We start from the raw sequence: 20,485 nt of genomic DNA on the forward strand, positions 1-20,485 counted from the left end.
TGCTGTGGAGAGACTCCTTGGAGCTTCGTGCCGGACACAGTTGAGTCTCGGGTCTTTATACTCTCCTCTACAGGTGTGTCTGCAGGAGGATTATGGGCTGGGGTCCACATCGCTGGGCCTAAACAAACCTGAGAAGGGAGGACTGCACAGACAAACCTACTCTTTCAACATGCTGTGTTATGTCAGGTCTGTGGACGGATCAACACAGTTACTTTACTGGGTGGGACTTGTTTAACTACAAACCTTAAACCAACCAAAAATATGACTATTTCTATGATTTAACACAAGTGGTGTCACTTAGGGTTGTTATACCCACGGGGAAACAGCTACAGTAGTTATATGAAATGCAAATAACAACATTCACAATCATCTTCACTGTGAAAGACAACACCAGCGTGCTCCAGAAAACTGGGATACTCTTTTGATTATAAAGAATTAACTGCTTGTTGAACAAAGTTATTATAGATTTGTGGTTTTGTAGCTTAATCTTTAATTGTTTCAGCGTTAGTTTTGGTTTTTAGAAATAAATGTTTCATGTAGGTATCAGTCAGAGACCAGACTTTTTTCTGGAACTGAATAAAGTAATTTCGCAAGATAAAAGAAAGATAAAATGCACTGCTACAGGAAATGTTAGAGTTAAATCTATCTATCAAACTGGACAAAAACGTTGTCAAATCTCTCTGAAAAGATTTGTAATTTTCTGTTTTTCTTTCTTTAACTGATTAATACATAACAGGAACATCAGAACCAACCTTGGCTCCCTCTGCTCATTCCTTTAACCTGAGCCAGGTATGCTATGAAGAAATCTGTGTATTTACTTTAATGAATCATTCACTCATGAGAACTTCGGGACGACATCCTTAGAGTTTATACGTGAAAACAGAAACCACAGCGAGTTCTTGCATGCAAACAGACCCCTGGACATGGAGTGACCACCACCACATACCGGCTTTCATAAACCACAGACTTGCAGTTGGGTTCAAACTGTGCTTGGGGGAGTGGTGCTAGAACGCATCAGAGGGAGGTTTCAGCGTGTTGGGGCAAGATACACCGCCTCTCTTTTGCCTTTACTTCAACATTAGTGTTTAAGGAAACCGTGGAGTGCCTCTGATTGCTGACATTTTGACTTATTCTCACTTTTTATCTCCATAATGGATCATGTGCCAAGTGTCTAAACGAGAATGCAGGACGACTGGGATTCACAGACAAACTCAGCAAGCGAGCTCAATGATAAATACACATCTCAAGGTACAGTCTTATCCTCTTCTGTTTTAATTACTTAAATAACTGTGTATACAGGCCACCTTTGAAAAGTATAGAAAAAAGGACCATCATTGCTCTTCTGCTTCCTTATCTGCATTCTTAGGGAATTTTCCAGCTGGGTATTCTTGGCTTCGTGTCATTTGATTGCCCAATCCTTTAGTGTTTTAGTATCAAATTTTTAATTATTATAAAAATGTTCCTTCTCCAGCACTGTTCAGTTGGGTTTCATGTAAACTCTGCGATAAAATAGATTAGAGTATGGACATTTAATTACTAAATACCTCAATATTCTGCATTCTTAGATTAACACACACTGACACAACATTAAAAACCAGCTGCCTCATATCGTACAGATCTCTATCCCGCTCTGACGTGTCATGGATAGACATGGGCCACTTGTTGTTCTGCATGTAAACGCACCAGGGCATTGGACGTGGATCTTTTGCGTCCTTGTGGTTGCAGGGTGGGGCCTCAGTGGATCAGAATAATTCTGGTGCCTCCTGTGGATACTGATTGGGATACACTACATGAGATTGGGATCACGTTTGGGAGGCTAAGTCAATGCCTAGAGCTACTTTTCTTTGTTCTGTGGCCTGGTGGGACACAGTGTCTCGCTCCTGTCTGAGTGCTGTGGGTGCGCACAGGTTATTTGCTCCACAGCAATGTTTAGGGTGGCTAGTGAGTGTTAAAGCTAATTTACTAATATTTGTCTCAATAACAACCATACAAATAAAGCACCAAAGATTTCCCAGTACACTGTGTTCCATTAAAGTTATGGCTGATCATTGCTGATGCCATTTTCATGTTTTATTTAAACATTGTCGTACCAAGGCCAAGGCCCTGTTTTCTCTTCCTCAGATGAACGAAAAGCAGTGCAGAAGAGAACCTTCACCAGGTGGATGAATGTGTTTCTGCAGAGAGTAAGGCACAAATCAGTTTTCGTTCATCAGATCACTCTGAAAAAAATGTAATCATCAATGAGGGTCATGCTTTTTTCCCCCAGCGGGACCCTCCTATTGAAGTGCACGACCTGTTCACAGAGATTCAGGATGGCAAAATACTCATGGCCCTGTTGGAGGAGCTGTCTGGGTGCAGACTAGTAAGAATCATGCTGTTCAGTGGACAAATGTGATGCCAAGAAAGATTTAGCCAAAGCCTGTTTAAATTTGGCCACTGCAAACGTAGCAGGAGTCCTGGAAGCAGAGATTTAATTAGACTCAAGTCTAACGCTTAGTCAAAGCCAAGCCAGCAGTTTCTCCCAGTTTACTGTCTTCATGCTGAGCTGTTGTTTGTAACGTCATTGTTCAGGTTTGGTATATGAATGGGACCAATCTTCTTAACAGCAATAAAACCAACCAGCTCATTTCCCCAAACAATGATAACTTTTTAAGCATTTCTCGTCTAACTTTGTTAGCTTTATAGGTTTAGGTCTTCCTCTCATCGCATCTTCAGACTTAACAACATTTCCAAGGCCTTGGTCTTTCTGGATGACAGACATGTGAGTATGTTTCCTTGTAGATTCAGTGACATTGCTCTGACATGTATGAATGACATGATTTCAAATCAGGAATAACAAGATTGTGATCGATGTTTCCTTGTTATCTCCCAGGTAAAGCTGCTTGGCATTGATGCATCTGGAATTGCTGATGGTAAACCGTCTGTTGTTCTTCACCTTGTTTGGAACATCATCTTGCATTTTCAGGTTGGATTTCTCATCTATGAGTCAAATGTCTTAATGTATTATCTTACTTCTTGCCCAGCCATTTATCACTGACTCATACCTCCGTGTTACTCCTACACAGGTAAAGGAGGTGATGGGAGGCCTCCAGAAGCATTTGTCTTCCAGCCTTTCCTCCTTGTCAATGAGCAGTTATCCATCCTCTAATGACCTCTCACCCCAGCCAAGTGACACTGGCACATACTCTTGCAGCACTCTGCCAAGTAAAGGCAGAAAGGCTGCCAGGGAAGCAAAGTATCATGGGAAAGCAATCAAGGTGCTCCTGCAATGGGTCCGAAGATGCACATCAAAGTGAGCATAAAAAGATCAAAACACTTACAAAGTCATTTAAATAGCGCTGAGCCCAAACATATTCCCACTCAAACACAGTGAATGAAGCAAAATGTCAGCAGGTTGCTTTATCCTCTGAGGTCTAATAGGTGGTAAACTTATCCTAACCCTACATTTTGGAGCAGCCCAAAATTAGCTTTCTTGTTAGAAATCAGAATAGTTTTAGATTGAGCTGCAATGATCGCTAACACAATTAATTAAATGGCATTTTAAATTTTTTGCAGGTACGGGGTGGATGTGAATGACTTTGGGAAGAGCTGGAGGAGCGGATTGGCATTTCTTGCTTTGGTTAAGTCCATAAACCCAGTCATGGTTGATCTGAGGGAAAGCTTTCATCGAGATCCAGTGGAAAACATCCGGCAGGCTTTCATGATAGCCCATCACAGCTTGGATGTACCTCCACTGCTGGAGCCCGAAGGTAAAAGATTTCTCATATTAGGTGAAAAAAAATCACCATGTTGATCATGTGCCCAGAGTTACGAGAGATTTCCTTTCAGTTTACAGCAAGCTGTAAACATGAGAACAAGTCTTCTTTAAATGCATATATGAAATTCAAGCCCAGGGGGCTGACAAGACAAATCGAAATGAATGAATTTATCTCTAAGGTGAACGTATAGTCAATGGAGAAAAGGCACAAACTGGTGCACAAGGAAGCTGTCAGACACCACAGGACAGCCCACAGCTCCCACTGTCACGCCCCCATTCAAGAAGACGACGTACACAGTGTTATGCTTATGAATTAAGGGCCCTGCTTATACAACAGCATGGCCTTTAGTCAGGACTATTATTGAGCCAATTTACTTAAGCATCAACCATGGACTTATTTATTTATTTAAATCAGAGTTCAGAAAAATGTCCTAACTCAGGAACATGAAAAATGTATAAAATGATAGTCATATGGATTCACAGTGTCTCTAGAGAAAGCCACAAATATCAAATTTCACATCTCTTGCAATATTTAGTTAACATAAATTAGTCAGTGTTGAAAATTTCTAATAAATAGTTGATGTGGGTGTTGTTTATTACAATAAATAATATGCTATGCAGAAAAAAATTGTAGTCCTGAAGAAAAGGACAAAACACTTGTTTTGCCATTGAATAAATGACAAACAGAATGCACGACATGCCCATGAGTAGAAACTTGTGAAACACATACAGGCTGAACTTACCCTGCTTTATAGAGACCATTAGATGTTATAAACAAAAAAAAACTAACGACCAAGAGCATAAACTGATGAGGAAAGTGAATGCTGACATCAAAAATAAAGAAGCTGGAGGGTCATTTTCCACAGACATCCCCATCCCAGACGGGCTCCATTCCTAGGATGAGACTTCCAGCGGGCACCCCCTCCTCATGGAGCAGCCCTGCCTGCCGACAGGCTCCATTCCTGGGATGAGACCTGCCAACCACCAGCCTCCCACCTCCTGACCATCAGGACCCTGAACTCCAGCAGGTCTCTTGGAACCCACACCCAGACCTGACTCAAACAACTATCCCCTAACCACCAGGAACCTTCACCTCCACAGGGCCAATCACACGATATGCAAATTATTATTTTGAGGGCCAAAGTGATACAAATACAGCACGTTTCCAAGCAGTAAAGGGTATATGTGGTTCAGTCCCTGGCTGCCCCAGTCTGCATGCCAAGTATCCTTGGCCATCATACTAACCCCAGGCTGCTCTCTGATGCATCCATCGCAGTGTGAATGTTAGTGAGCACTTCAAAGCATAGAAGGCAGTGCTTGTGTGAATGGGTGAATGTGGCATGTTGTAGAGCTTGGAGTGCTACGGGAGAGTAGAAAAGCACTAATCAGTCCATTTATACGTTTACCCTGTTTCTGGAGACAATGTGCTGGATTTTTGAAACTGATCAGGTTTAAGGCAAATCTACACTGGCTGGACTTACAAGCTCCTAGCTTTATTTTACACACACACACACACACACACACACACACACACACACACACACACACACACACACACACACACACACACACACACACACACACACACACACACACACACACGCACAGACTTGTGTTTTGAAGTGTTTTTTGACGTTTTTTAATCGCTCCCTGCAGATGTGACGTGCACTTCACCAGACGAGCAGTCCATCATTACCTACGTCTCTATGTTCCCAAAGTGTCACTCAGGCATAGATGAGGTTAGTGCTGCACAAGTTCACCTTCACTACAGTCTCACAGCGAGGTAGATGTAAAAAAAAGAAAGAGCTGCATTTATATCACTCACTTATTCTTGAAACTCCCACCGGCCGCCCGTCATCTTAGCTTAGAGACTTAGAACAGGTGAAGCAGAGAGCTTCGCTGTTTCCTAACGTAGCAGAGTCCTACTGTATATCTGAAAGGCTGAATCAAACGGTGTTATGGTAAGTTTCTTTATTTAGAAAATGTAGTTTAGTAATTGTTGTTTTTTAATCAAGTGACATCAGTGTACAAATTAGTAAAATAGTTTTTGAGGAGGTTTTTACATAAAAACATTGATTTTCAGAACAATTACAGACTTCTGCGTAACTTCTGTTGTAACAGTAACAGACGGATAAACATATCTGTATTTATAAATGACGTACTAAGGAGGAGTAATGATATACAAATGATGAATTAAGCACTTACTAATACCTTAATAGTGTGACATTATTATACAGAGCTAGCAGTATTTCTTTGGTTCTGTAAATATCACTGACATGCTTATATTACAGGCTCCCACACCAGATACTGACATTCCCGAGATTCCCAGTTTTGGATCATTTGAGTCAGTCAGCTTTGAAGAGACTCACGCTGATGTTCCAGAAGTCCAGGCCTTGCTGAAAGGCTTGGGGAAGAGCAGCGAGCAGCTTCTGTGGAAGCGTTGGTCTCGGAGATCTTCAGGAAGTCCCTGTTCTCCGTCCTTTCACACAAATGGAACAGCTACCTCCAACCAACCTGCTGGGGCTGCTTCAGACTCACATTACAAAAAAAGGAAAGGCAGTGGACGAAGCACTTTACAGCCACCCAGTCCTCTGGATGCTGGCATAGTCAGCCAGGAGGTCCGACTGTGGTTGGACAGTGGACTGGATCAAGGCTACGGCAAGCGACGAGCAGAAAGCTGCTATTCTTTGAGCTCTGAGGAAGGAATCTACAGCTTACCATCGCTTGATTCAGATGAGGAGGATGCATATAGCTACATCCTAGAGCTGAATAAAGATGTGTTTCTATCATATAATCAGCTGAAAAGACAAGTACCAAAGGTCAAAGAGGAAACGGCAGAGGAAATGAAAGAAGAATCCAAATATCAGGAAGGCTCCCTTTTACAAAATGCTGATTTTGAGCTTGAATCAGCCCAGTCAGTGGTGCACAGGAAGTTTGATTTTGACAAAAATGAAAGAAATCTCAGAACAATGACACACACTGGAGCTGCGCTTGACTTTAAACCAGAGGGTGAAAGTAGAAGCTCAGAGCAGCATGAAGGGGAGAGGGCTAATAGAGGACAGAGCAATGATGATGGTGATTATTGTGAGGAAGAAAGGGAAAAAAAGATGGAAAATGCAAAACTGTTCAAGAATGGGGTGGGCAAAACAGAGGACAATGCAGCGGAAGCAAATGATGAAGTGGCCCGTTGGCAGGAAGACACTGAGGACAGAAGAGATGGAGAGCTTTCGGAAAAATGCGGACAAGCGGGAGGGCAGGATTTAGGGAATGAAAGCAAAGACGCTGCTGTGATAAAAGAAGACAGGAAGATCCAGAAAAGTACAAATTCAGAAAGTTTTAAGGGTGAAGTAAATGGAAAAATAATAACTGACGAGGCTTCCTGTGAAGTCCGAAGTGACACAGAAGAAGAAAGTGGCAGAAAGTATAAAGAAGAAAAAATGAGAGACACTGATGAAGTGATAAATTCAGCAGAGTTTGTTAAAACAGCAGCTGGAGAGGAGGGACCGGAGATCACGACAACAACGACAGAGCACGATGGTGAGGAGAGTCCCAGAACACCCACACTCGGAGGTATCTGCGTCCCTGATAAAAACAAGAACTGGCCTCCTGCCTGCAGTCCAACCCCTCAGTCACCCAGGTAACGATTTATCAGTAAAAATATAAGTCACCACTTTGCTGCCACGTTTGTCAAGCCTTCCAGTTTACTGTGACTCAGTAATAACACTGGTAACAGAGACAGAAGTGTTTGTTAAATGTCTGAAACAATGGGGCTTTCACACAGATGATGAGCATCTTTTGCTTTTACAGCTGCTGTTCACTTGCTGTTTCTCTTGTATTGCAGCGTAAAGCGAGTTAATACTGTCGCATTACTGTCAAAGGGTCTTTGTGCAAACAACAGGCTGCCCGGGGTCTTTAAGAACTAACAAACATCACGGCCTCCCTCTTCATGTCTAAAGCATTTACCTGGCTAAACAATCAAGTATTGTCACACTGAGAAGTTTGAGAGGGCTGGTTAAAGTTAGCTTCAAGTCTGATGCACGTTGGTTCCAATTTGGCAAATGAGCCAGTCCCAGAATGCTATTTATTGTCATTTATCCATAGAAAATAAGAGTTAACATGGATATGATATTGTTAAAGCTTCTGTTTGGATGAACACTATAAAAAGATATCTGCATTTGAATGCATCTGTAGTTTTTGCTACTCCTGATTTCCATTTGTAGTCCGAGTAATATTGACCAATCACGGGTGAACATGGTTTTAGTTGCATGCAGATAAACATGACACGATTAAAAAAAATACATTTGAAATGAATCCCTGAAATAATAAATGTAATGGGCTCACAGGAGACACAGTGTTCAAGACCATTACTGGGATGTGTGATTTAAGAAACTCTCCATGCACACCAATTCAACTTTAACTGGTCTTGCATTTTGAGAGAGGCGTTTAATGGTCACTTCATTTATGCAGACTATATAACATTTTTTTTTGTCTGTGTTTCATTTGGTTGCTTTAATGTGTGCAGTGCCTTAGCCTCACACTCCTTTGTTTGTCTCCAGCAGGGACGAAGGATCCATTCTTCAGCCTTTAGCAGCCTCTTGTGGTGTAACCCTCTTAGAGCTGGAAATGCTCTTCGTCTGGTGGATCCTGCTGTACTGCTGCCTCATCCTCAGAAGTCAGATGAACCTCTGAGTCTCACTGCAGCACAAGCTTCTTATTCCGACATGCTCATGAGCCCAGTTGCCACTAATGAGGCAAACAGGGACACATAAGGCTGAACTGACTCTTCATCTGTGACAGTTTCCTAAAGACAGCATTTAAGCAGATACACAGAATAATCTGATAAGACTCAGGGCCATAGTTTCAGATAAATCTAAATCCTGTAATCCCCATTGTTACACAGACTTTCAGCTGCTTGGTCTTGCACCACACTTATTATCAGCAATGGTTTGGGGGCTTTTTTTTTTTTTGCTGAACGCATGTCCAAAAATTGATTTTCCTAGAAAAACGACTCCTTTTTGAAATTCACTTGACAAAATCGACCACAGGGTGGCACTGCAGCATCTCAGCGACCTTCTTATTTGACAAACTGTCTATACAGCATTCTGCTGCCTGCTGAGGATCCCATGTGACCTGCTGTTTAATTAGAAGCTGTATTGACAAGTGAAGATTAAGCTGATAATACTTAATGAGCACTTTGGCATTTCACAGACTCTCACTGTGTCACTTATGGCTTAGAGTGTGGACCGCTTTATTGTCTTCATCTCGGATGCTGCCTGAGTTAAAGCTTATTTTTACCACAGGCTTTCTCCGTGATATTTTTTGTGACCATCTAATATACAAACAATAAACCAGCTGCTCGATGTGTGTGCATGTGATCCACTCATAAACATAGAATAGATGTTGTCATTTTAAGCAGTTTAGACTATTAGGTAATGCCTTTTGGAATACCACAGTGAGAATAGAGCGAAACAGAAATATGCATTATTTGCGTAAGTGTTCAAAATCCACGTTGACGAGAAAGTGTATTAAGTTGGGGGTCGAATGAGTATTCTCTGTCCTCTCTGCCCCCCAAATACTCAGACATTCACTGCTGGTCAAATTCTAAGAATTTAAAAACACACTGCCATTGTTTGCTTAGAGCATTACCCCTGGGTCGAAAGCTCAGCCCTGGAGATCGATATACTTTCAACACCGCCACCCCCACACCGAGCCACGAGAACAACACTCCCCCAAAGCAAGGGGTTTCTTGGTCTTATGTACGGTCAAGCCAGGATAGCGAGAGTAGCAGCAATGATGTGTGCTGTGTGTAGTTTTATATGTATAACAGTGCTAGTGTTGCTAACGTGTCCCTCGGCGTATAGATCAGCTGTACCGAGGCCTGAAACTCTTGAGCGAAGGGAGAGAGAGGCCGATCAGCTGCAGCAGCTCGGTGCATCAGCCCTAAACACGGCCTCGGCCTTTGAACCGTATCGTGACCCGGCCAGCAGAACTGCTACTGAGCCTGACGTCCAGCAGCAGCATCAGCACAACATCTTGTTCTCACCCTCGTGCCTGGGGTCAGCTCTGGCTCAGCTGTGCCCAGTTTCTGGGTCTGATAGCCAGAGCCGGCCCTGGAGGCCCCGGGGATGGTGGCCAACTAGACAGAACACAACCTGCAGGCCACCATATCTGCTCTCACAGATTTGCAATGCAGCCTCCTCTTCAGGAGGGAGGGAGCGGAGGTGGGCTTCAGAAGGCAACGTCTGGGGCCGGAGCCAGGACAGATGCTGGGATTGGTGGTGCCACAGCAGGAGTGGCAAATTGGAGCTCAGGCAGATGACGGTGCAAAAGAAAGAACTAGGGGTCAGTTAAGATTGCGTAGCAGCTACATGTTGATGGACGACCTACACTACACTATGAGAATTTGTTTTCCAGGTCTCATGAAACTGAGTCCTCTGTCTTCACCGTCAGCTCTGAGACTTGGAGGAAAGACCTGCAGGCCTCGGACAAACTTATACTTAACAATCATGTGTATTTCAAAGGTAGCTTATAATTATATAAGTTTCAAAGATTAGATTTGCATGTTTTTATACACGAATATGTGGTTAGAGTATAAGCCAAGTGTTGTTTTATAGGAATGAAACTTTATTATTATGTGTTGATCATGTCAATAACAAACACATCAGGTATTCAGCCATTTGAAAAACCCCACACAGTGCTACGGGCTGAATGCTCCGACCACTGTGGAAGTCGCCATGATGCTGAGAGATGACTCGTCAGAGGCGATGATGCTGTATGACACTGTATGATTAACCTGTTCAGAGCACCTGGCCTCACTGCTCCTGCTTCCCAAAGCAGACCTGCCTCTCTGACAGCTGTATGAGCTTCTGGCTCAAGCTGGGAATCCAATTGGTTAAACAAGAATAGAATTCAAACCACAGCATGTCAATCTACCAGCCATACATCGGGTTGTGATTGAGTCATTTTGCATCCCCGTTGGAACATCTCCCAACAGTGCTGAAATATTTTACTTAAAGGGGATGCAACATGGTGTATTTAAGTGATGAAGTGAACACAGAATCTAAAATATCCAAGTAGTAATTTAGGTACAGATTTATGATATCCTACTGCAGCTGAGTACAGAATTACGATCTTTGACTGCATTTGTGTCATTTTGCATCCTTTCTTCATATAGAGATTCAAAATATTCCAAGTTAACACAGCGTAGGAGGACTGTTTGTTACCCAAGGATATTTTTACTTCATGGCTCCATCTTTCTGAATATGAAAACATGCTTATTTTGTTTTATGGAATTTTATGTTTCCAGTTTAGTTTTGTGTATAAAACATAAACTGTAAAGCCATCTATTGGATATTGGGTATTTTCTTATTTTCTTCTTCTTCTTAATTAATTAAAAAATTCATAATCAGTAATTTCATAAATGAAAAACTATGTACAACAGTTCCAACCAGCAAAACATTAACAAGCTACTGGAGCAAAAAGCCAAAGAATGATTCAGGAATATTGATGCAATAATGTAGGCACTTTTATGTTTCATAATTTAGGTATTTTTCTGAATTAAAATAAAAGTAATTAGATTATTAGAGTATTTTCATAGTCTGATATGAATATACTTTCAATTAAGGGATCAGATACTTCCTCCAACACAGTTTGCAAAATAAAGGTTTTAAATCTAAAAATGTAAAAATGTGGACTCGTTCATCCAAGTACAGGTAACAGTATCCATACACAGAATCATGCCTGATAACCCGCTGTGTGAAATATAAATAAAGCAGAATGGAATGATTTATGAATCTTATTAACTTATATTTTATACACAATAGAATTTAGAAAACATAAAATGTTAAGATGGAGAAAATGTACATTTTTTAAGAAAGAATAATATCTCATTTTTAACCTGATGGCAATAACTCGTCTTGTAAAAGTTGAGATCGGGACATTTTTACTGCTGTGCAACATCCCTTCTTCTTCTAACAACAGTCTGTAAACATCTGGGAACTGTGGAGAGCATCTGTTGGGAGAGGAATGTCTCTTTGTTGTTATTTTCAGGTGGTGAATCGTCTGGATTACAGGCAGGCCTGTCAACCATCGGATATGTTGCTCTAAAACCTGGAGAGTGTGGTGTCCATGTTTGCCGAAGAAGAATTTCAGATTTTGATTCGCCCGACCACAGAACAGTTTTCCATTTTGTCTCAGTCTGTTTTAAATAAGCTTTGGCCCAGAGAAGACATCATTGCTTCTTGATAATGTTCACATATGGCTTCTTCTTTGCATGATAGAGCCTTAACCTGCCACCGTGGACGCAATGGGGAACTGTGTTCACACACATGCGTTTATTTTTTTGCAGATTGGTGAACCTCTGCCTCAAAGATGCTCTTTTTATACCCAGTCGTCTTATTTTCCAGCCTTTTGTTAATCTCTCCCAACTTTCATCAGTTGTGTTGGTGCCATCAAATTAAAAACAGTCACTTTTCTTAAAGTGGTACACAAACTGGGATTGTGCGTTGTGTCCCAGTTGTTGTGGATAATCCTTAGAACACCTCTGAAACAATGAGGTGAAAACACTGTGAACACCACAACCACGTTATATGCATATTTATGCAAAGGTCAGCCCAAGTGTGACCCCGTTGTGCTATACATTCACTGATAAGTGTTTTCACTGACTCCTGAATCCACAGTCTGTGGAGCTGTGTCAGTCCAACTGCTTGCTGTTGTCAGGTATCGCGATGAATGACGTGGAGTAGTTTACTAGTCAGATATAATTACTGTCAGTGAGTGAAATGTCAGGTTGTAACAAGACTTCTCAGAGCAAACGCATTAACAGACTGGCTGCTGTTTTCACAGGCGGGCAGAAATCCTTTTCCCTAAGTTTCAACTCAGGAAATCCTACAATTTACAAAGTCTCCTGAGGAGCGCTGGGGTATCATCCATTTTCTCCCACTCAGCCAACTTCTCTGGAATATGGGAGGGAAAGATGCCGTCACTCCTCGAGGTTAAGAAAGAACCAAACAATGGAATACCATGAAGCTGCCAAACACACTGAAACACAACTATGTGCAAAGGATTTTTACTTTTCCCTTGTCTCCTTTACCTCATTCAGAGATCCACTTCTCTTTATTCTGTCCTCTAACTGCTCCTTTTTCCATGTCCTTACATTTAGACACCTCATGAGGTCATGCTGAAGGTGGAAGAGACTAAGGCAAAGGAAGGGGGGAGACCTGACACCATGCTCGACTTCTCTGTCCCCCCATGAATAACCTTTGGCAGCTCGTTCATGCTCATAATCTGTGACACTCTCACGGGGCTCATCCTGCTTATTGGAAGACTCGTGGATCCCACAGATGTCTCGACATGAGTGAACATCACACTCTTCTCTTTTTCTTGTGTTCACTGTTTTCACATAGAGAAGATGACAGTCCCGGTAGAACAGCATATCATTTCCTGGCAGGAAAACAGGCGTTTACAGCAGTTTCACTGAAGCTGCAGAGGGAGTTTTGTTTTTCAAACATTACAGGGTGATTTATGGTTTATTTCTCCATTTTCATGAAATGATGAAAAGAGATTTAAATGGCAGCAATTTATCCCCGTGACTGAATCGCTGCTATTCTTGCAAAAGTAAAACATAAAAACGCTTTTCTCTCATTACAAAAACGTTTTCTCTTTTTGTCATTTTTTCACTCTGAAAGCTATTTCCTCCTGTAACATCTCTTCATCATCTTAGGCAATTACTGGAAATTGTTTTGCAAGAGCGTATAGCGTCATTCGCCAACACCAGAAGAGAAATGCTCACGATGTTGTGTCACATTAGCACGCTGTAGTAAGGTCGAGCAGCTCTGTGACAGCAGCTCTACTTTTCACCTCACTCAGTCTTGTGTAGATATTGTGACGATCTTAAGCTCACTGAGGAGATGATGAATGGATAATAGTTTGATTAACAGGACAGCAGATCTATCACACGCAACACAAACGTCAGCCTATTAATCAAGAGCAGTCCCACTGACTGATGGAAACCACAGATCAAAGTGTTCCAAGGGTGTAATCTGGATAAAAATAATCCGGTTTTTCCTTCCATGGATCATATAATCCAGCTCACTTTTGTCCTGGTCCAGGAAGGAAGAATTTCACTTAAATGGATGGCTTCATTGATATGTTTGTTCTATTTCTCTTTTTTGCATGCGCTACTCGGCTCTACCATTGCTTTGCACAAATATGTGCACATATTTAATGGCACCATCTGCCTTTTTTTGACCAATGGTGGGCCGCCTGAACCAAAAATACCAGGGCAGATCGGTGTCCCAGTCACGATGACAATGAAATGGTGATTCAGTGATATACAAGGCTGTTTAATTTTAGTGTTAATGGGGGCAATGCAGTTTATGGAGTTATGGAGAGTGCTGATCTACAATGAACTCCTACCAACTCTACTCCTATTACTATCTTCGTATGTAGAATGACATTCTGGGCCAGACTGTTTATATATTTGAAAACTAATAAAAAACCCACAAATACACACAAACTCTCAAAACCTTGTTAGCGTTGCCATTGAGCAGGATTTTTATCAGTTCTCTTCAAGACTTGTTTGTATGAGGATCTCAGATGCTTAATTTTAGATGGTGAGCCCAGACTGTCAGACCAAAGGAAAGATGAGAAAATATCATTAAAAAACATAAATAACATGTGCAGCTGGAGTGGAGGTAATATGGCATGTAGTGCCAACAATTCAGCGTTAGCCCTGCGACAGACCGGTGACCCGTGCAGGGTCATTCCCCGCCTCCCGGCCTGTAACAGGCTCGAGCCCCCCGGTGACCCTACTTTTACACGTTAAATAAATTTGAGCTGTTAATGATTCCTAATGTAAATAAGAGTGGAAATTAATGTTGCAGAAAAACAGTTATTGTTTGATTCAGTGCACAGAGCAATAATAATACATACTAATTAATACTAATTCAAGTTAGTTATTTAAAAGTGGAGTGCGCTCTAAGTGCTGCTACTTATTTCTAATGTGGTGGCTGCACATTAGAGCTCTGATACTTTTCCTTTTTTTGAACATTCAAGCATTAAAAGTCCCACAGCAGGTCACGGTTTCGCTCGTCAGCAGGTCGAAGTGAAATGACTTTTAGTGACTGAACAGGTGTTTGTGGTGTGTGTTCAACATAGCCAGGCTTTCTTTGAGCCCAGCACATTATTATGTGTTCTGGCAGCTGCATTTCCATCAATGTAAAATACAATTAGCATCTGATTAGGACCAAGTATAAATTTTTTTCCCCACATTTTCTGCATCACTAAATGATTCAGTGTAAATTATAGCACCAATGCGACACGCTGTTTGTGCTGCTGGTCTTCATTTGTGCTTTAGCCAGGTGAAAAGAGAGTTACTCGGAAAACTCTGACTTTAAGCTTCACATAGCTCGATAAGCTACAGTATTAATAACAATAATAATAATAATACATTTTATTTAGAAACGCCTTTCAAAACACTCGAGGACACTTTACAGAACAAATAAGATGAGCATAAAAACAGGAAATGAACACAATAATAAAACAAAGTTTAAGAGCATGGAGTAGTTATACAGAGTAGGCTCTGGTTCTTGAACAGGTGGGTTTTGAGGGTGGACTTAAAACGGGGGAAAGAACTGATGTTTCTGAGGTCAGGGGGTATTCCACAGCCGAGGGGCAAAGCGGCTAAAAGCCCCGCCCCCCATGGTAATAAGAAGAGGGGAAGGAACAGAAAGAAGAAGAGAAGAGGAGGATCTGAGGCACCGGGATGGGATGGAGATCTGTACCAAGTCAGAGAGATGTGGTGGGCGGAGAGAATGAATAGCCTTAAATGTGTAGAGGAGTATTTTAAAATTAATGCGGAGTTGAACCAGGAGCCAGTGAAGCTGCTTCAGGATAGGGGTGATGTGGTGCGTAGAGGGAGTCTTAGTAATAATACAGGCAGCAGAGTTCTGGACACGTTGGAGCGTGTGGATGGATTTTTGTGGCAGGCCAGATAAGAGTGAGTTACAGTAGTCGATCCGAGAGGTAACAAGACCATGGATGAGGATAGCAGTGGCATGTGGAGTGAGGAAGGGGCGGAGGCGATTGATGTTACGGAGTTGAAGATAAGCTGAGCGAGTGACATTATTGATGTGAGAGTTAAAGGATAATGTACTGTCAAGAATGACGCCCAAACTTTTCACAGAGGGAGAGCTAGAAACCGACGCGTTATTGTTAGTAACAGAAAAAGTGTTAGTCCTGGATAGCAATGATTTGGAGCCGACCAGGAGAAGTTCTGTAGTACACACTAAACAAAAACAAACAAACAAACAAACATGCAAACAAACAAACATGCAAAGCGTAGCGAGAAACAGGAAGCTGTCAGCTCATGTAAAACACTGGTAGCACAAAATCCTGAAAAGGTAAGTTTGAACTTGTTAAACTGGAAGTGAACAAAGATAAAATCAAAGCTTCATAACTACTGATGTTACTGTGTTTGTCTCCGTTTTACCAAAGGACGCGCTCTGTGAGATTGTCAGCAAGGCTTGAGCTGACCTTATTGTCCTCCATTGCCAGTTAAATCTGTCATTTTTTGAAACCAGTTGAAGATTTGTCTTCATGTTTAAATGATTATTGCATCACACCCTTCTTTAGCTAAATGCTTTTCACGCCACCTTTGTCTGTGAAAAAGCTTCAGTGGTTTTTTCCCTTACTGTCCTCCATTATTTATTAACTTAATTTATCGATAGAAGAGACAAGAGTTCAAACTGATAATGTGTAAGAGCACCCGCTGCATGGCCACGAAACCAACTACCTCAAACTGTGTTACATGAAGACACATTTCAATGTGTTACTGCAATCATGCAGAGCTGTGCATTTTTTTTATATTAAAAAAGTCATTTAGCCTGCACCACATTTTTATGGAAGATGTGAGATCATAGAATTTAAATGACAAACTGACAACAGTTGGTCGTCTGCTGTCTAATCATAACTAACCGGCACGTTCTAGATTTTTAAATCTACTTTGCTCAATTTATCATCAGTATTTATGCATGCTAAGAATACGTGTAAATGCAATTAATAGAACCTTCTTTTTTTAAATGTATTGTTTCCAAAATGCATTTTCATGAGAAAATTACGCACTAAGATAGAATTAACTCAACATTCACGTCTGATTTGTCAGATCTTCTCTGATGATTAATACCAGCACAAACTGAAAAGTAGAGACGCATTTACACTCATTTTTATCAGCTGTGTTGTATCACTGAAGATGGCCCAGCCTCTCAGCATGGGACAGAGCAGAGCGATCACTCTTGGATAATGTTTAACTGGACTGTAAACTGACTCTCGCTCTTGTATATAAAGAGGAAGTTTCTGAGCAACTGCCTGCAGCAGAGAGGACTTTAAAGGTAAGAACTTGCTTTTTCAGCCAACCACTGAATGGATTTCAGGAAACTTAAACATTATGTTTGGAAATGAAGTGCAGACAGTCCAGATCCTGCTGTCATTGTATCCTAATTCATTTCCCACTGTTATCCCTGTAAGTGTTATCTTTTTTTTTTTCCATTTTAAATACTTGTTTTTCTCTTGACAGTGCTCTAAAGATGCGTGGTCTCTTTGCTAGTTGTGCGCTCCTTGCACTGCTCCTGGCCGTAGCCTTGGCCGACCACCACCACCACCACAGCTCTGCACACAGCAACGAGGAGCACGATAGCTGCCACAAGCTCTCTGCTCCTAATGCTGACTTTGCCGTTGTCCTCTACAAAAGTCTGAATGCCAAGACTGCTGCTGGAAACAACATCTTCTTTTCACCACTGGGCATCTCCACTGCCCTGTCCCTGCTATCTACTGGGGCCCGTGGTGAAACCCACAGCCAGCTGTTCTCCAGCCTGGGCTATAGCACCTTAAACCAGACTCAGGTCAACGAAGCCTACAAGCATCTTTTTCACATGCTTGGAGAAAGCCAGGAGAACCAAAAGCTGGATGTTGGCAATGCTGCTGCAGTGCGCTCCGGCTTCAGTCCTCTGGAGGAGTTCTTAAATGACATCAAGCAGTACTACTCTGGTGAAATCTTTCAAGTTGACTTTACCAAACCTGAAGAGGCTGCAGCTGAAATCAACAAACACATTGCCAGCAAAACCCATGACAAGATCAAAGACATGGTGAAGGACTTGGACCCTGAAATGGCCATGGTCCTTATCAACTACGTCTACTTCAGAGGTAAGACACATGCAGACAGAACAGACAGTGTCCGTCAGGTGTTCGTTCTCTGGTTCAAGGTTTTCACAGATAGAGAATAGCACAAATACACGAAACGAACAAGTCTGAAGGATGCAACATTTTCAAATAAGTACCCACGATCAATGTAGACTTAATGTGACCCATTACAGGACAGTGGGAGAAACCTTTCGACGGTAACATGACACACAAAGAGGAATTCCATGTGGACGGAAGCACCACAGTTGAGGTGGACATGATGAGGAGGACGGGACGCTACGACTTCTACAGAGACGACGGGAACCATGCCACCGTTTTGCTGCTGCCATACAAGGGCAACACCTCCATGATGATTGTTTTCCCAGATGAAGACAAAATGAATCAGGTGGAGGCTGCCATCAGCAAAGATCAACTCAGGCACTGGCACGATTCCTTCTTCAGGACGTAAGAGAGCACGTCATTAGTGGCTGTTTGTGGTTGTGTATATTTCTGGGATTCTTACACTGGTGTTTTTCTCTTGTATTTGTTTCTCAGTAACGTGAATCTTGGCATGCCAAAGTTTTCCATCTCTGCCAAAGCCTCCCTAGATGACACACTGAAAGAAAGTGGAATAACAGATGCTTTTGGAGACAAAGCTGATTTTTCTGGCATGTCTAATGAGGTCCCGCTCAAAGTCTCAAAGGTAGGATCACTGAATATGACTTCATTGTTTTGTCCACTTCATGGACTCTGTGCTCAAATGTGACATTGGCTCTTGTGTCCCGGTTCCTCCAACAGGTGTCTCACCAGGCGGTGCTAAGCGTGGATGAAACAGGAACGGAGGCTGCTGCTGCCACCACTGTCGAGATCATGCCAATGAGTCTGCCCCAAGCCATAACACTCAACAGACCCTTCCTGCTCTTCATCCTTGAGCATTCAACAAGGAGCATCCTCTTCATGGGCAAGATCAACAACCCCACAGCCTAAGGATGCCCTTAGAGAAGTGTGCGCTACATTTGTTCCATTTTCACACTGCAGCAGTAGCTCCAGGGCTTATCCTTAACTCGGGATCTTAAAATGTTGTGGAGGTGCTGCTGTATTAATAAGAACACTGGGGAAATGATGTTTAGCCAATAGTGTGATGAATAGGACAACACATCTGTCATCTGTCATCACATAACAGAAATGAATCTGTCTGTCAGCATCAAACATTTATTACCATTAATAAAAACTGGCTAGGGGCATAGTTTTCTGAACATGTAGACACAGTTCATGAAAAAAAGAAACACAAGTCAAAGAAGCCTCTACTAACACAGCAGATCAGCTTTTGTGCGGCCGATTGTGTTTTGAATTTGGTTCAACATGAAGTGAAATAAAAACTTTCCATGAACACAGGCCATGTTATATTATTTCATTTTGTTTCAGTCCAGTGATCTTTGCAAATGATCATATATATATTATTCTATAATGAAGTCAGTGTCATTGCTGTAAGGCTCTTATCTGTTATTTACAGTTATGTTTAGGCAGAATTAAAAAAATGTGATTTTTTGTGTTCTTTGAAATTCTCTCTGAGCTGCTGATGGAGCTCAAGAGACTTATTGCATTTCATCAGTCACCCGAGTATCCATAGAAGCTGCCGTTTTCATTTCGAACTTAAAGTTGAGATTAATTGGGGGATTTTTTTTACCAGTGACACCAACGCCTGGTGAGTCATCAAAGATCAGTTTGCGATCAAATCACAGCCACAGAGTCAGTCCTCATCCTCACCTGAACATGTTCAATAAGGCCAGGAAACTCGTTCACACCTGACACCAGCCTGTTCGCACACACCCACATGCCGACAGACTGTGGTTTCTAAATATTTATATATACACAGTTACTGATGAAAGAAAAAGAACATATTACTTTATTATTATTATTACATGATTTTATCAAAATAGATTTATCTTATTTACAGTTAAATCTAAATCTAACTCTTCAAAATAAAAAACAGACTACTATACCATATGAAATATTGCATAAACATCAAGTGTTGAGGAAACAAACTTGTCATGTTGCCTGGCAACCACCTAGCAACAGGCTAAAATCACCCATTTGTAACGTTTGTAAAGTTTATGACATCTGTATCATTTTAGGATTGCAACAGTAACACACACACACACACACACACACACACACACACACACACACACACACACACACACACACACACACACACACACACACACACATATATTCCTTAAATTCCTTAAATTAATTATCATATATTATGACGTCAACATGGACACATCTACAAAAACATGTACAGTTAAGCCCAAAATTATTCATACCCCTGGCAAATTTTGACTTAAAGTTACTTTTATTCAACTAGCAAGTTATTTTTTGACTGGAAATGACACAGGCGTCTCACAAAAGATAATAAGATGATGTACAAGACGCATCATTGTGGAAAAAAAATATTTCTCAGCTTTTATTTACATTTGAGCAAAAAGTATCATGTCCAGAATTATTCATACCCTTTACAAACTGTCACAGTCTCTGGGAAAATCCAAA

At 41.6% G+C, this 20,485-nt stretch overlaps 3 protein-coding genes across 4 annotated transcripts; all 3 read left to right on the forward strand.

Annotated features, from left to right (window-relative positions):
• The first annotated feature begins 57 nt into the window (after nt 1-57).
• Nucleotides 58-9,117, forward strand: clmnb (calmin b). Of its 2 annotated transcripts, XM_031740790.2 has the most exons (12): nt 58-186; nt 737-789; nt 1,169-1,248; nt 2,122-2,183; nt 2,267-2,362; nt 2,678-2,761; nt 2,873-2,965; nt 3,066-3,292; nt 3,556-3,749; nt 5,414-5,496; nt 6,049-7,394; nt 8,314-9,117. In XM_031740790.2, the coding sequence occupies exons 3-12, from the start codon at nt 1,182-1,184 to the stop codon at nt 8,444-8,446; spliced, it is 2,385 nt and encodes a 794-aa protein (XP_031596650.1). In that variant the 5' UTR covers nt 58-186; nt 737-789; nt 1,169-1,181; the 3' UTR covers nt 8,447-9,117. The 2 variants fall into 2 exon arrangements, with proteins under 2 accessions (XP_031596650.1, XP_039454679.1); XM_039598745.1 differs by having other exon boundaries at nt 737-1,248; nt 8,317-9,117.
• A 105-nt stretch (nt 9,118-9,222) lies between these two features.
• On the forward strand, nt 9,223-13,366 carry LOC116321042. The gene is made up of 2 exons (XM_031740791.2): nt 9,223-10,099; nt 12,918-13,366. Exons 1-2 carry the CDS (start codon nt 9,512-9,514, stop codon nt 13,008-13,010), a joined length of 681 nt encoding a protein of 226 aa, XP_031596651.1. The 5' UTR covers nt 9,223-9,511; the 3' UTR covers nt 13,011-13,366.
• A 3,931-nt stretch (nt 13,367-17,297) lies between these two features.
• Nucleotides 17,298-19,327, forward strand: LOC116321039 (alpha-1-antitrypsin homolog). The gene is made up of 4 exons (XM_031740789.2): nt 17,298-17,956; nt 18,127-18,397; nt 18,488-18,635; nt 18,731-19,327. The coding sequence occupies exons 1-4, from the start codon at nt 17,341-17,343 to the stop codon at nt 18,917-18,919; spliced, it is 1,224 nt and encodes a 407-aa protein (XP_031596649.1). The 5' UTR covers nt 17,298-17,340; the 3' UTR covers nt 18,920-19,327.
• The last annotated feature ends 1,158 nt before the right edge of the window (nt 19,328-20,485 follow it).

Source organism: Oreochromis aureus, linkage group 15 (assembly GCF_013358895.1).
Source record: "Oreochromis aureus strain Israel breed Guangdong linkage group 15, ZZ_aureus, whole genome shotgun sequence".
NCBI classification, from domain to species: Eukaryota; Metazoa; Chordata; class Actinopteri; order Cichliformes; family Cichlidae; genus Oreochromis; species Oreochromis aureus.

Coding starts and splice junctions, on each gene's coding strand:
- clmnb (XM_031740790.2), top strand. CDS start 1,182: ATGCAGGACGACTGGGATTCACAGACAAACTCAGCAAGCGAGCTCAAT. Junction 1,249..2,121: donor TGATAAATACACATCTCAAG/GTACAGTCTTAT, acceptor TCTCTTCCTCAG/ATGAACGAAAAGCAGTGCAG. Junction 2,762..2,872: donor TCTTTCTGGATGACAGACAT/GTGAGTATGTTT, acceptor GTTATCTCCCAG/GTAAAGCTGCTTGGCATTGA.
- LOC116321042 (XM_031740791.2), top strand. CDS start 9,512: ATGTACGGTCAAGCCAGGATAGCGAGAGTAGCAGCAATGATGTGTGCT. Junction 10,100..12,917: donor TGCAAAAGAAAGAACTAGGG/GTCAGTTAAGAT, acceptor CCTTACATTTAG/ACACCTCATGAGGTCATGCT.
- LOC116321039 (XM_031740789.2), top strand. CDS start 17,341: ATGCGTGGTCTCTTTGCTAGTTGTGCGCTCCTTGCACTGCTCCTGGCC. Junction 17,957..18,126: donor CAACTACGTCTACTTCAGAG/GTAAGACACATG, acceptor GACCCATTACAG/GACAGTGGGAGAAACCTTTC. Junction 18,398..18,487: donor CACGATTCCTTCTTCAGGAC/GTAAGAGAGCAC, acceptor TTTGTTTCTCAG/TAACGTGAATCTTGGCATGC.